This window comes from Capra hircus, chromosome 4, assembly GCF_001704415.2.
Source record: "Capra hircus breed San Clemente chromosome 4, ASM170441v1, whole genome shotgun sequence".
Taxonomy (NCBI): Eukaryota; Metazoa; Chordata; class Mammalia; order Artiodactyla; family Bovidae; genus Capra; species Capra hircus.
The window spans coordinates 18,595,275-18,610,503 of NC_030811.1; the positions used below are offsets into that span (position 1 = coordinate 18,595,275).

Below are 15,229 nucleotides of genomic sequence, written 5' to 3' on the forward strand. Positions count from 1 at the left end.
TGCTCATTCTCCTGCCCAGGCTTCTAAGACCCTCTCGAGAAGGCGTACTGTGCCTTCACCCCCCTTGAGAGGGCGCCAGATGCCTTCATGAGTGATGCAAGCCCTGTGTCAAAGGGCTTTATTGGTTTTCTGCGTAAACCAAGGAATATCAGCCTCTTTCTCTCTCTCTTTTCCTTTCTTATCATTGACTCCAGTCCACCAGGTTCCGGTCCATTAAAGGACCACAACAACTTACCAGGATGGATCTCTACAGGTTCCCAAAGGGCTGTATGCAACAATGACAATGTCGTGTTTTTGGCAAAATTTCAAGAGTTTTGGCTGGGTGAAATATGGATGGCACTCAACCTATGTGGTTGGAGAGAAGAGCACAAAATTAAGGACTTGTGGATGAATGCAATGTTATATAGATTTTAATAATTCAACAAAATCGATTGCAAAGTAGTATGGATAGAGAGGCAAATCTTAGATATTCTTCCCAAAAAAGAAGTTTAAATTGTTTATGTATGAGTGAGGTGAAGTAAAACAAGATTAGTAAGGTCACTATCTATGGGTTAATCCTAGAATAACTGGAAAACAAATTCAATTTTTACAGCTATCATTCTTTAAAGCTATAAGTGAATGGACTTGGTTATTTATAGTAAATATTCTAGCAAATTCAATTTTCCATAACAGACACATAGTCTCAAGTTCACATTATAGTTTTAGTAAATAGAAATGACATGTTGCAAAAGCCCGCTATCCCTCACTATCAAACATTTAAGAATATTTTCACAAGAGATAGTGTGTGTATAAAAGTAAATTTAAAGATGCATTTTGTCTTCTTCGTGGAGAGTTCTTTACAGCACTAAGTGTAGGCCTACTTTCATTTCCTGTATCTTATTGACAACATTCCTGCACTAAAAACACTTGTGTCAACAAAAGTTCTTCTCTAAGTTTCTTCTTAAACACTATGGTAGTTTTTGACCTATGTATTTCTTTTCTTTTTAATTAAAATCAACCAAGACTTAATTAAAATATTGTAAGTATATAATTATGATTTTCACTACCTGGAATATTAAATACTTGACAAGTTACATTTCTAGAAGGCACAAGAAAATGCTATTGATAAAGTAGAAAGGTAAACCAGAGGTCTTAGAGGTGAGTCTATCTAATTTGACAACCTTTTTTTTACCCCCTAGCAGTTTCTCTTATTTCTTCTCTTTCTCCTTTGTTGTTCAGTCACTAAGCTGTGTCTGACTCTTTGTGCAGACCCCATGGACTGCAGCATGCCAAGCTTTGCTGTCCTTCACTATCTCCCAGAGTTTGCTCAAATTCATGTCCGTTGAATTGGTGATACTGTCTAGCCATCTCATCCCCTGTTGCACCCTTCTCCTCCTGCTCTTAACCTTTCCCAGAATCAGGGTCTTTTCCAATGAGTTGGCTCTTCCCATTGGGTGGCCAAAATATTGGAGCTTCATCTTCAGCATCAGCCCTTCCAATGAATATTCAGGGTTGATTTCCTCTAGGATTGGCTGGTTTGATCTCTTTGCTGTTGTCAGGACTCTCAAGAGTCTTCTCCAGCACCACAATTCAAAAGCATCAATTATTTGGCACTTGCCATCTTTATTGTCCAACTCTCACATCCATACACGACTACTGGAAAAACCATAGCTTTGACTATACAGATCCTTATCAGTAGTGATGTCTCTGCTTTTAAATATGCTATCTAAGTTTATCATAACTTTCTCTTCAAGAAGGAAGTTTCTTTTAATTTCATGGCTGTAGTCACTGTCCACAGTGATTTTGGAGCCCAAGAAAACTGCTTCAAATTTTTACCCTTCTATTTCTCAGGAAGTGATGGAATTGGATTGCATGACCTTGGTTTTACTAATGTTGAGTTTACCCCCTCATTATCTTGATCTCTCCTTTTCCCTAAGACACTCCCCCCGACCCCGCATTTGGGAACATTTCTTCATTCTAAAAAGTGACACATAGTGCCCATAGTACAGCAGACCCTAGGTATCTATGTAGGATTAGTTCCAGAACACCCCCCAGCAAACACCAAAATCCTCAGATGCTTAAGTCCATTCTGTGAAATGGTGTACTGCAATGGGACCTCCATATTTGCATCCAAGGATATGAAGGGTGGTCTGTTTCTTTCCTTTATCCTCTTCGACTCCCAGCATCACTCTCCCCCTTTAATATCTTTCCCTTCCATTTTTCATCTTATTGGCACACTAATGTTTCCAAACACATTTTAAATCATGTCACTCCATTGCTCAAAGTCTAAGTATGAATTCCTTAATTTCATGCCTGCCTGCTTGTTCCAAACACACTTAGTTTTCCCCACAGAGACTCCTTTCTAATCAGGTTGGAGTCCTGTTACCTGTCTTTGGCCTAAATATGTATATTCACATGTGTATATAGCATATGTATTTACAACAGTCTTTGGTAATTCTGTAGTTTTAGATAGATATCAGAATCTTGCAAGGTAAAGATAAGAAGCTGGACAGAATTCATGAAGGAAAATAGCAAAAGTCCTTTCATTAATTAACGCCAACCTCTTCTGTCTTTCCACGAAAAACTGCACTGAATTTTCTCTTCATTGTGGAAGACACTCAACAAATATTTACTAATTTCTGTGTTAGGACATTTGTGACTTAGGCATAGTGAATAAGATCAGGAAAAATGGAAGAATTTGGAAATTTTCCTTACTCCTTCCTTTCTCCTTTCCTTTCCTCTGTCTCTCCATACTTCCCTTCTTTCCTTTGTTCCTAGAGTTATGTGATGGAACTGTGTATGAAATGAAATGCTTGAGAGAGATCCATAGTTCCCTTTGAATTGGGCTGAGAGAGCACCACTTGACACTAGGAAGACTTTCAGACAGTCTAAGCCAGGGACAGAGTCCAGAGGAATATTACTCCAGATGAATGCCACAGGGAGTACTAAAGAAATTTGGATTGCTCAGGCTCTGAGAATGAGTACAGAGTGAGCTTATATTCTGTGTCAGTTTGTTCATGAAGTCAATGAAAAGTACAAATATTTGCAAACTTTATGTTAGATTTGGACTGGTGGGAAAATTCTCTGGAGCAGGAAATAGCAACAGATTTCAGTATTCTTGCTGGGATAATCCCATGGCTAGAGGAGCCTGGCAGGCTATAGTCCGTGGAGTCTCAAAAGAGTTGGAGGCAACTCAGTGACTCAACAATAACAATATTGGGAAAGTTAGTTTTGAAATATGTTAATTTTGAATTATGCAAGACCTGTGGATATGTATACTTTGTATATGAAATGTGTCCACTCTGTCCCCATGGACTATAGCCCGTCAGGCTCCTCTGTCTATGGAATTTTCCAGGCAAGAATACTGGAGTGCATTGCCATTTCTCTTAATCTTCCTGGAGAAGATTCCTTCTCCAAGGGATCTTCCCAACCCAGGGATCAAATTCGTGTCTCCTATAGCTCTGCATTGGTAGGAAGATTCTTTACCACTGAGCCAGCTGGGAAGCCCAAAGCCTGCATTATGCTCATTGTATTCCTGGGTTGAAAGCTGCTCATTTTGTGTCTCTGGAGAAGAGATGGTTCTACCAGGGCACAGGGTGATGGTGGTAGCCAGGGGACCTGCACTCTGATTTGTGCCAGCTCTACTCATATGTTCTGTGCCAATATTTGACATATTCAAACAGCACAGAACACATGAGTAGGTTCAGGCTATGATCTTCCTACACACCTTGCTTCTCTTTCAGGAAATGTTTGTGAAGTTAATCAACAGTCTCATGCCAACAGATCAATGTGTTTCGTGCTTGGCATGAGGAAACACACTGTCAAATTTTCATTCTTTCCCATTCTCAGGTCAAAAGTCACCACCTGTCTCCGTGCATTTGTAAGAAGAAAGCTGTTTGTCATTTCAACATTTTTATAACAAAATGTTTTTCTTAGGGATGCAGGAAGGATATGCTGCAGAGGGGATTGGTTAGAATAAAGGATTGGATTGAGATCAGTGAGGGAGGCAACATTTGTTGCTGTCTGTTCCTGACAGCTTCTGATAGCACTAGCTGAAGTGTCAGTTTGGAAGTGGTACTTCTAAATGTGGCAACACTTCTATTTAGCTGTGGGTTACTGTCATGATGTAGGTGATGATTCATTTTTCTGTTATGAACTATTTTGAGTTTCTAAAAACAATGAATTCAACCAACAAGTCCACCATCATCCCAATATGTGAATATTTACCATATTCAAGAACATTTTTCAGTGCAGCTTCTTAAGGTTTTATGAAGTAGAGGGAAGAGGATATATAAGGTGGATTATAGTATTTTGTTGTGAATATAAGAGTAATATACGTTCACTGCAGAAGACTTGAAAATACAGAAAAGCATAAAGAGGAGAACAGAATTTACTTGTAAAATTCACAGCCAGAGATAGCCACAGTTAGCATTTGAATATATTTCTTTCCAATATTTGTACTTTTTAAATAATATAATCACCTTTATACTGTAATACATTTTGCATCCTGGTCTTTCCACTTAGTATCATGGCCATGTCTCTTTTCCTCAAAAGTGATTCAACAACATCTTTTGTTGAGAGCTTACATATAAATGTTTTAAAATTTATTTAAACATTCCTTGAATTTTTCATATTTATGTTGTTTCCTTTTTTTGTTGTTGTTGTTTTTTTTGCCATGATAAACAGTGCTGTGATAAACAGACACATGGGTGTCTGATTTTTTTCCCCCCACAGGGATAGATTCCTAGAACTTGAAAAATGAACATTTTTTAAGGTTCCTGCTACTTATTGCAAAATTGCTTTTCAGTAAAGTTGAATCAGTTTACCAGTATTCCATCACTTGCTTACATGGGACATAATACTAAAAAATAAAATAAAAACTTTGTGAATTTGATACATAATACAAAATTTCACTTAAATTTAAATTTCTGTGATTACTAGTGCAGCTAAACATTTTTCATATGTTTACCAGTCTTGCAATTTGTCATCTGTGAATTTCTGTTCATTTCTTTTGAGCCATAGTATTTTTTCTCATTGATATTTTTTAGGTTTTTAACTCATATGGATATGACCTCCTCTTACTATTATATATTTTTTTCAGTTCTCAAACAATTAATTTTCAGCAAAAATACTTTATAAATTTTATTTTTTTTAATTGAAGGACAATTGCTTTACAGAATTTTTTTTTGTTTTCTGTCAAACCTCAACATGAATCAGGCATAGTTATACATATATCCCCTCCCTGTTGAAACTCTCGCATCTTCCTCCCTATCTCACCCCTCCAGATTGATACAGAGCCCCTGTTTGAGTTTCCTGAATCATACAGCAAATTCCCATTGGCTATCTATTTTACATATGGTAATGTAAGTTTCCATGTTACTCTCTCCATACATCTCACCCTCTCCTTCCCTCTTCCTGTGTCTGTAAATCTGTTCTCTATGTCTGTTTCTCTATTGCTGCCCTGCAAATAAATTCTTTGGTACCATCTTTCTAGTTTCTGTATATATGCGTTAGTATACGATATTTATCTTTCTCTTTTTGACTTTTTACTTCACTCTGTATAACAGTCTCTAGGTTCATCCACCTCATTAGAACTGACTCAAATGCATTCTTTTTTATGGCTAAGTAATATTCCATTGTGTATACGTACCACAACTTCCTATCCATTCATCTGTTGATGGACATCTAGGTTGCTTCCATGTTCTAGCTATTGTAAATAGTGCTGCAATGAACACTGGGGTACATGTATCTTTTTCAATTTTGGTTTCCTCAGGATATATGCCTGGGGGTGGGATTGTTGGGTCACATGGTGGTTTTATCCCTAATTTTTTAAGGATTCTCCATACCATCTTCCATAGTGGCTATATAAATTTACATTCCCACCAATAGTGCAAGAGCACTCCCTTTTCTCCACACCCTTTCCAGCATTTATCATTTGTAGACTTCTTGATGATGGTCATTCTGACTGGTGGCCGTTGATAGCTCATTGTAGTTTTGATTTGCAGTTCTCTAATAATGATCGATGTTGAGAATCTTTTCATGTGTTTGTTAGCCATCTGTATGTCTTCTTTGGAGAAATGTATGTTTAGGTCTTTTTCCCACTTTTTGATTAGGTTGTTTGTTTTTCTGTTATTGAGTTATTTATGAGTTGCTTGTATATTTTGAAAATTCATCCTTTGTCAGTTGTTTCATTTGCTATTATTTTGCTCCATTCTGTGCATTGTCTTTTCACCTTGCTTATGGTTTCCTTTGCTGTGCAAAAGCTTTTAAGTTTAATCAGATTCCACTTGTTTACTTTTGTTTTTATTTCCATTACTCTAGGAGATGGGTCATAGAGGATCTTGCTTTGATTTATGTCATCCAACGTTCTGCCTATGTTTTCCGCTAGGAGTTTTATAGTTTCTGGTCTTACATTTAGGTCTTTAATCCATTTTGAGTTTGTCTTTGTGTATGGTGTTGGGAAGTGTTCCTAATTTCATTTTTTTACATGTAGCAGTCCAGTTTTCCCAGCACCACTTATTGAAGAGGCTGTTTTTGTATATTGTTTCCCCATTGTATATTCTTGCCTCCTTTGTAAAAAATAAGGTACCCACAGGTGTGTTGGTTTATTTCTGGACTTTCTATCTTGTTCCATTGGTCCATGTTTCTGTTTTTGTGTCAGTACCATACTGTCTTGATAACTGTAGCTTTGTAGTATAATCTGAAATCAGGAAGGTTGATTACTCCAGCTCCATTATTCTTTCTCAAGACTGCTTTGGCTATTTGGGGTCTTTTGTGTTTCCATATGAATTGTGAATTTTTTTGTTCTAGTTCTCTGAAACATGCCATTGGCAATTTGATAGGGATCGAATTGAATCTGTAGATTGCACTTGGTAGTATACTCATTTTTACAATATTGATTCTTCCTACCCAGGAACATGGACTATCTCTCCACCCATTTATGTCATCTTTGATTTCTTTCATCAGTGTCTTATAGTTTTCTGTATACAGTTCTTTTTTCTCCTTAGGTTTATTCTTAGATTTTATTCTTTTTGTTGCAATGTTGAATGGGATTGTTTCCTCAATTTCTCTTTCTGTTTTTTCATTGTTAGTATATGGGAATGCAAGTGATTTCAGTGTATTGATTTTGTATCCTGTGAGTTTGCTAAATTCATTAATTAGCCTTAGTAATTTTCTGATAGTACCTTTAGGGTTTTCTATGTATAGTATCATGTCATCTGCAAACAGTGAAAGCTTTACTTCTTTTCTGAACTTTATTCCTTTTATTTCTTTTTCTTCTCTGATTGCTGTAACTAGGACTTCCAAAACTATGTTGAATAACAGTGGTGAGAGTGGACACCCTTGCCTTGTTCCTGATCTTGGTTTTTCACCATTGAGAATAATGTTTGCTGTGGGCTTATCATATATGGCCTTTACCATGTTGAGGTAAGTTCCTCTGTGCCCATTTTTTTGAAGATTTTTAATCATAAATGGTTACTGAATTTTGTCAAAGGCTTTTTCTGCATCTATTGAGATTATCATATGGTTTTTATCTTTTAGTTTGGTAATATAGTGTATCACATTGATTTGCATATATTGAAGAATCCTTATCATATTTTTAAAATATAATCATCTAATTTTCTTTGCTCTTTGTTTTTAATATTTTTAGGATTTAACATTTTTATACTATTACATGTATTCATATTCTTTATAATTTTCCCATGACTTCCCTTTCTATCCATAGCTCCAGATAACTAAAATTCTTTTGTAGTATTCACAAATAATTTCTTACTTTGTTTCTAGCTCCTGCTCAAAGGGACGCTTTGAAGTATAGCATGAGGCAAAGATCTATGTTTGTTATTATACAACTATCAATTTTCCCCACACTATTTACTGAAAAATAAATTCCTTTGTCATCAGTTTACATTAGGCTTTTTATTTTATTTGAGATTGCTTCTAAGATGCTTCTTGCTTATTTTACTTTTGACTGTTCTAGGTCTCCATTGCTGCACAGGCTTTCCCTACTTGGGGTGAATGGGAGCTACTTCTTGTTGCAGTGCGCAGGCTTCTCATTGCAGTGGCTTCTGTTGTTGCAGAGCAGGGGCTCTAGGTGTGAGGGATTCAGTAGTTGGGGGGCATAGGCTTAGTTATTCCAAGGCATGTGGAATCTTCCCAGACCAGGGATTAAACCCATGAACCCCACATTGGCAGGTGGATTGTTAACCACTGAACAACCAGAGAAGCCCAATATCTCTTATTTTCTATTTATTTGTAGGTTTTCCTTGGGTTAACCCAAGTATGCCTGTGTGCATACTCAGTTGTTCAGTTATGTCCAGCTCTTTGCAACTCAGTGGACTGTAGTCCACCAGGCTCCTCTGTCCATGAAAACTTTCCCGGTAAGAACACTGGAGTGGGCTGCCATTTACAGGGATCTTCCTCACCCAGGGATCAAACCCAAATCTCTTGCATGGGCAGGTGGATTCTTTACCACTGTGCCATTTGCACTAATCTTACATTATTTTAAATACTGCGGATGTCAATATCCGGTAGGTTTTGTTCCCACTCAATAGTTTTCTTCAGAAAATTTTGGGTTACTTTTCCCTGGACTTGAAGTTTCTAATCTTGCTTCTTAAGAGACATAAATTGACTTGCCCAGGACCTAATGATGAGATATGTGTGTAAAGTGACCACAAGGCTTCCTGACTCCTAATCCAGGATTCCTCTGTTAAGTAATGGATTCTCTCACATTCCCAACCCCCACACCTCCCTCACCTCCCTTCCCTTGTCAGTGCCATACCTGGTTGCTGACTGGCTTATACTTAAGCCCTGGTTTGTCCAGAATGAGCTCCAGCTGCCTATGGTTAAAATTGGATACTCCAAGGGATTTCACCAAGCCAGCATCTTTGCAAGCTTCCAAAGCCTGTAGGATAAAAGCCAGTGGGTCAAGAAAAAAAGCCTCAACACAAGCAAGAATAAACATTTATAAGGGTGACTGTGAATTCTTTTAAAAAGAAAGTCCCTGGGTATGTTAATAAGCATTCTGTGAACTAGAGAAAAGTGGAGGAAATAGGAATTCTGTAAATGAATGATTTGGGGGAATTGTTTATCATACCTTCCCCTTGTATTTTCATAATGTATGAACGTGAAAGTGATAGTTTCTCAGTATCTGACTCTTTGTGACCCCATGGACTGTAGCTCACCAGGTTCCTCTGTTTCTGGAATTCTCTAGGCAAGAATACTGGAGTGGGTTGCCATTCCTTCTCCAGGGGATCTTCCCAACCCAGTGATCAAACCCAGGTCTCCTGCATTGCAGGCAGATTCTTTACCATCTGAGCCACCAGGGAAGCCCTTCATAACATATACCAGCACAATAATAGTGATTTTATTTCTTAAAATCTGTTGAGGTTTTCTTTTTGGTATAGTACCTGAAAATTTTATGTGTCTGGTGTGTGTGGAAAATGTATTTTCTCCTATTTTTGGATACAAGTCTTGCTTGTCTCTCTCACATACATACATTATTTAGAAGATTAAAAGTCAAGCTTTTCCTGTCTTTTCAATAATTTAAAGGAATATATCAGAAATCTCCTATTGTAATAGTGAATTTACCAATGTCTTTCTGTTTTCTACATTTTTGCTGTTTATATTTTGAATATATTTTATTTGACATGTATGTATATCTTCTTAGTAAATTAAATCTTTATCATTATGGTTTTTGCACTTCCCTATACTTCTTTTTTTTTTTTTTTTGGCTGCACCAGGTCTTAATTGTGACACATAGCCTCTTTTGTCTTCCTTGCAGTATGTGGGATTTTTTCAGTTGTGGCATGTTAACTCTTCAGTTGCCACATGTGGGATCTCATTCCCAGATCAGGGATCAAATTCAGGGGGTGCTCAGTCTTAGTCACTGGACCACCAGGGAAGTACCCCCCTATACATTTTAGAGTCAGCTTTTCAATTTCTTTTGGGATTTTGACTGGGATTGCATTGAATCTATCCATCAATTTGGAGAGAATTAACAACTCATCTGTATTCAGTCTTTCTGTCAAAGAACATGGTATAGCTCTCCTTTTATTTAGATTTAAAAAATCTTCTCAGTAAAATACTGTCATTTTAACTGTATAAGTTTTGCACAGATTGTGTTAAATTTATCTCTAAATATTTAATATTGTTTTTTTTAACAAATCCCACTTCCCTGTGGTACATATATACAATGGAATATTAACCAGCCATAAAAAGGAACACATTTGAGTCAGTGCTAATGAGGCAGATGAACCTAGAGCCTATTATAAGAGTGAAATAAGTCAGAAAGAGAAAATAATTATCATATACTAACACATTTATGGAATCTAGAAAGATGCTACTGATGAACCTATTTGCAGAGCAGCAATGGAGACACAGACATTGAGAACAGACTTATGGACATTGCTTGGGTGGAAGGAAGAAGGAGACGGTTGGAGGTATGGAGAGAGTAACATGGAAAATACATTACCATATATAAAATAAACAGCCATGGGAATTTGCTGTATGACTCAGGGAGCTCAAACTAGGACTTGGTAACAACCTAGAGGGGTGGGATGGGGAGGGAGGTGGGAGGCATGTTCAAGTGAGAAGGGACATGGGCAAACCTATGGCTGATTCATGCTGATGTTTGGTAGAAAATGTAATACTGTAAAGCAATTATCCTTCAATTAAAAATAAATAATTTTTTTTTAAAAAGAGTAAATCTGCCTTCAATTGTGCATTGGTAGCATATGGATTAAGTAAATGGTTTTTCAGGTGGAGAGGCCCAGACAGCAGAAACATAGTCAGTGCCTCCTCAACTCTCAAAACAATCCACAGTTCAGAGCTTTAAGCTGTTACCAACATGTGGGGAAGTCTATTAGAAAGCGATAATCACTCGATTATAATTTCCAGCCTTTGGATCTTGAATTGGCAGAGGCAGGAAAACAACTCCCAGAGGTCAGGCAGAGACTTAGGTTTTCCCTAGCTTCCCACAAGTGCAAGATTTCAGTTCTACTCTGACTTGATTCCTGAAGATGTCTGAATATGAGTCCTAAGTGTCTACATGTGTGGAGTGAACAAGGCTATGTTGTTGTTTTACAGTTGCTAAGTCATGTCTGACTCTTTTGCAACCCCATGGACTAGAGCCCTCCAGGCTTCTCTGTCTGTGGGATTTTCCAGGCAAGAACACTGGAGTGGGTTGCCATTCTCTTCTCCAGGGGATCTTCTTGACCCAGGGATCGAACTTGGGTCTTCTGCTTTGCAGGTGGATTTTTTACTGCTGAGCCACCAGGGAAGCCCCTCCTGAAGCTACATGGCCCCTTTTACCCAGAGTAAAATGCAGCCCAGCATCCAGTAACATAGTATAAGAGAGGAACTGTTGGGATTATTTTTTCTTTTATTTATCCCAAGGCTATAACAAGAGAGAAATAAGAGCAAAAATAACCCCAGTAGCTCCTCTCCTAAATTATGTTACTGGTTGCTGCACTGCCTCTTACTCTGGGCAGAAGCTGCCATGTTACCACATAACAAACCAACTCATAATATCTGTACCTGCCTCCCCCTGACACATAAATCTATAACGGTTTTCTCATCATTTCCCCCTACCATCTCACTCTCATAATCTTGGTGAAGGAACCAGCAGATTGCTCAGAAATGGAACCAGAATTATTTTTCAGTTTTTCATTTATTATTTTACATTTGTTTCTTTTAAACATCATATTACTGATTTTTAAAAATTCACTTTGAGAAACAAAAGAATTGTGAGTTTATCTCATTTATATATTTTTATTTACTGTTATAGTAAAGCTTATTTCCTTTACTTTCTTTTGCCTCCCACCTGTCTCTCCTCTTTATCTTTGACATTCTTCTCTTCGATCAAAGTAAAATCAAACACTTTTCAGTGCCCAGAAATGGAGATTTTATGCATCTTTGCTCATGGTTAGAAATATCTGACTATTATTTTTCATTGGGAGTAAAGGTCGCAACTCTCCATAAAGCTAGCAGGAATAACCAGATCACAATTTTAAAATGTAATCTTTTAAGGTTAAGAAGCCCGTTTTAACTTACCTCCCAAGTGGCACATAGATCTGACTTGTGATATAACCATTTGCCATTTTCATCTCTAGGATAGACATCATCTCCAGGCTGTTAAAAAAAAAAAAAGAGCAAGTATATCTGAGGATTAAAATGATGGAATTTGAGTTGTCGATATTTCAATATACCCTGACCCTTGGAAACCAATTTAAGATATAAATATAAATTTGTTTTTTCCCCTTTGTGGAGCTATCCAGAAATTCACTTGTCCAACATATATGACACATTAGTCTTATTCTCTCACCCTGGCGTTTATTACTCCTTTATTTGTTGACAGATTATTGTTGTTAAGTCATGAAGTTCTCTCTTAATGATAACATTTCTCATTAGAAAAAAGTAAAAGTTGAGAATCAGGACGTTTAGACTCAGTGTTTGGATAGTATATCCTTGCCAAAGTTGAGGGCAGCAAACTTCTTACTCTTATGAGAAACCAAATGTCATCACTAAGGCTGAGAAGGAATTCTTCAACTAAGAAAAGCCTAGTTGATGAATGGAATGCTGCTTAAGTATAAGGGAAATGGACAGCTCATTACTTCTAAGGTCTGGCTAATTGCCCTGTGGTTCTTTTCTTTCCCTTTTTAGCGGCCTCCGGGAGTTCAGCATCTTTTTTTCTACCTCACACACTAACTGTTGAACCTCCTCTTCTAGCTTTTTGGTGACACTTTTCAATGAAGATTGACTGTAGTTCAGTCGCTAAGTTGTGTCCAACTCTTTGCAACCCCATACTGCAGCATGCCGAGCTTCCCTGTCCATCACCATCTCCCAGAGTGTAATCAAACTCATATCCATTGAGTTGGTGATGCCATCCAACCATCTCATCCTCTGTCATTCCCTTCTCCTCCTGCCCTCAATCCTTCCCAGAATCAGGGTCTTTTCCAATGAGTCAGTTCGCATCAGTTGGCCAAAGTATGGGAGCTTCAGCTTCAGTCCTTGCAATGAATATTCAGGGTTGATTTTCCTTAGGATTGACTGGGCTTTGGTCTCTTTGCTCTCCAAGGGGCCCTCAAGAGTGTTCTCTAACACCGCAATTCAAAAGCATCAATTGTTCAGCTCTCAGCCTTCTTCATGGTCCAACTCCCACATGACCACATCCATACATGACCACAGGAAAGACGATAGCTTTGACTAGATGGACCTTTGTCGGCAAAGTGATGTCTCTGCTTTTTAATGCACTGTGTAGGTTTATCTATTGACTATGGTGTGGAAATTGTCTTTCATATTTCTCCTTTTTTTCCTATATGTAAAAATGGGACCCATCTCATATGGGTTTGGAAATGGGATAGAAAGAAATAAAAGATGATTTCTAGGTTCCTTGAGTGGATGGTGGTAACCATTTCCTGAGGCTGGACAATGAATTGAGAATTTTGTTTTGGATATTTTGAGTTTGAAATGACTGTTAGACATTCAAGTGGATTTTTGAAGAGAACAGAGAGGTCTCAGAGGGTGGCTCAAAGAGAGATTGTGGGCACAGGTAAAATGTGGGAGTTCCTCAGCATATTAAATGGTATTCAATCCATGCAATGGGGTGAAATCACCTACAGAAAGAGTGTGGCTCAGTCAGGCAAAAATATTGAAGGAAGAGCACTGGGCAAAGCATTTGGAGTTTAGTGGCGAAGGAGCTACCAAAGAATCATCAGAGGATGACATCATCAAAGCCACAAGATGAAAATGTACAAAGAAAGAGGCAGTGATCAATTGCATTGAAAGAGGTCAAATAACATATGAGGACAAATTGTCTATTGGATTTGGTTGGTGGCATAGAAGTCTTTGTAGATCTTGATAATAGGAATTTTTTGTTATTAAAAAGGAGCAAGGAATTGGATAAAATCCATTATATTTTTTAAAATTTCTTGAATTTTCCCCTCTGCCATCTTACCTGAATGAAACTTTTACCTGGTGATCACACTTTCTCCCATGCCCTCTTTAACAAAGGGGGCGTCTAAATTTCATCTAACATTTTCATCTAAATTTTCTTCTGTTATACTGAAAGTGGGAAAAGGACTCCTTTCTCCTCAAAGACATGTAATCATTCATATCAACTACCCTGTAAATCTCTGATTTCTAAGCCCTTTGACCTTCTTAACACTTATGATGCTTCCGCTCAGTTCAGTTCAGCTCAGTCACTCAGTCATATCCGACTCTTTGTGACCCCATGAATCATAGCACACCAGGCCTCCCTGTCCATCACCATCTCCCAGAGTTCACTCAGACTCACGTCCATTGAGTCGGTGATGCCATCCAGCCATCTCATCCTCGGTCGTCCCCTTCTCCTCCTGGCCCCAATCCCTCCCAGCATCAGAGTCTTTTCCAATGAGTCAACTCTTCGCATGAGGTGGCCAAAGTATTGGAGTTTCAGCTTTAGCATCAGTCCTTCCAATGAACACCTAGGACTGATCTCCTTTAGGATGGACTGATTCGACTTCCCTGCAGTCCGAGGGACTCTCAAGAGTCTTCTCCAACACCACAGTTCAAAAGCATCAATTCTTTGGCACTCAGCTTTCTTCACAGTCCAACTCTCACATCCATACATGACCAATGGAAAAACCATAGCCTTGTCTAGATGGACCTTATGATGCTATTTCCACTCTATTCTCCCTCCATGTTTCTTATCTTTAGCATTTCCTAATTTTACTTCTGATCTGAAATGGCTTTATGAACTCTGTTAGTATTAATAGTTTTTACTCTCTCAAAATTTAATTCTTTATCATGTCTGAACCCATGTTAGATATCTCTATGGTGTCTCCTTAAGCTTCCACTGTGCTAACTTTACTAATTTCTTCATCTGGACAAACCCATTGTCTTTTTCCTCCTTTCCTGCTCCTGACTATAAAGCATTATTAGAAGAATAATTCGACCTTCTAAAAATCCACCCTGTTCACTCTCATTCCTGTTTAGCAATAACTTTGTCCTTTTATTTTATTTTATTTTATTTTTAAGATTTAAAATGTTTTATTTTTTATTTTTTTTTAAATTTTAAAATCTTTAATTCTTACATGCGTTCCCAAACATGAACCCCCCTCCCACCTCCCTCCCCATAAAATGTCTTACGCTTTTTTGTACTGTGTATTTTGTTCTGAAATTGTGTCTGCTTGTTAGCTTGACATTAAAAAAATAACAAAGTGCTAAAACATTTTAGCAAGAAAGGTATTTGTTTTTTAAAAATCATGAGATTCAA

General features: G+C 37.7%; 1 protein-coding gene across 2 annotated transcripts in view; it reads right to left on the reverse strand.

The window, feature by feature from the left end:
* AKR1D1 (aldo-keto reductase family 1 member D1) overlaps window positions 1-15,229 on the reverse strand; it is a 51,757-nt gene that overhangs the window by 10,882 nt on the left and 25,646 nt on the right. For both annotated transcript variants that reach the window (XM_005679512.3, XM_018046892.1), the window contains 3 exons: window positions 12,028-12,105; window positions 8,756-8,878; window positions 236-345 (listed from right to left, as the gene is read on the reverse strand). In XM_005679512.3, coding sequence (XP_005679569.1) covers window positions 236-345; window positions 8,756-8,878; window positions 12,028-12,105 — 311 coding nt within the window. The remainder of the gene's footprint in view (window positions 1-235; window positions 346-8,755; window positions 8,879-12,027; window positions 12,106-15,229) is intronic.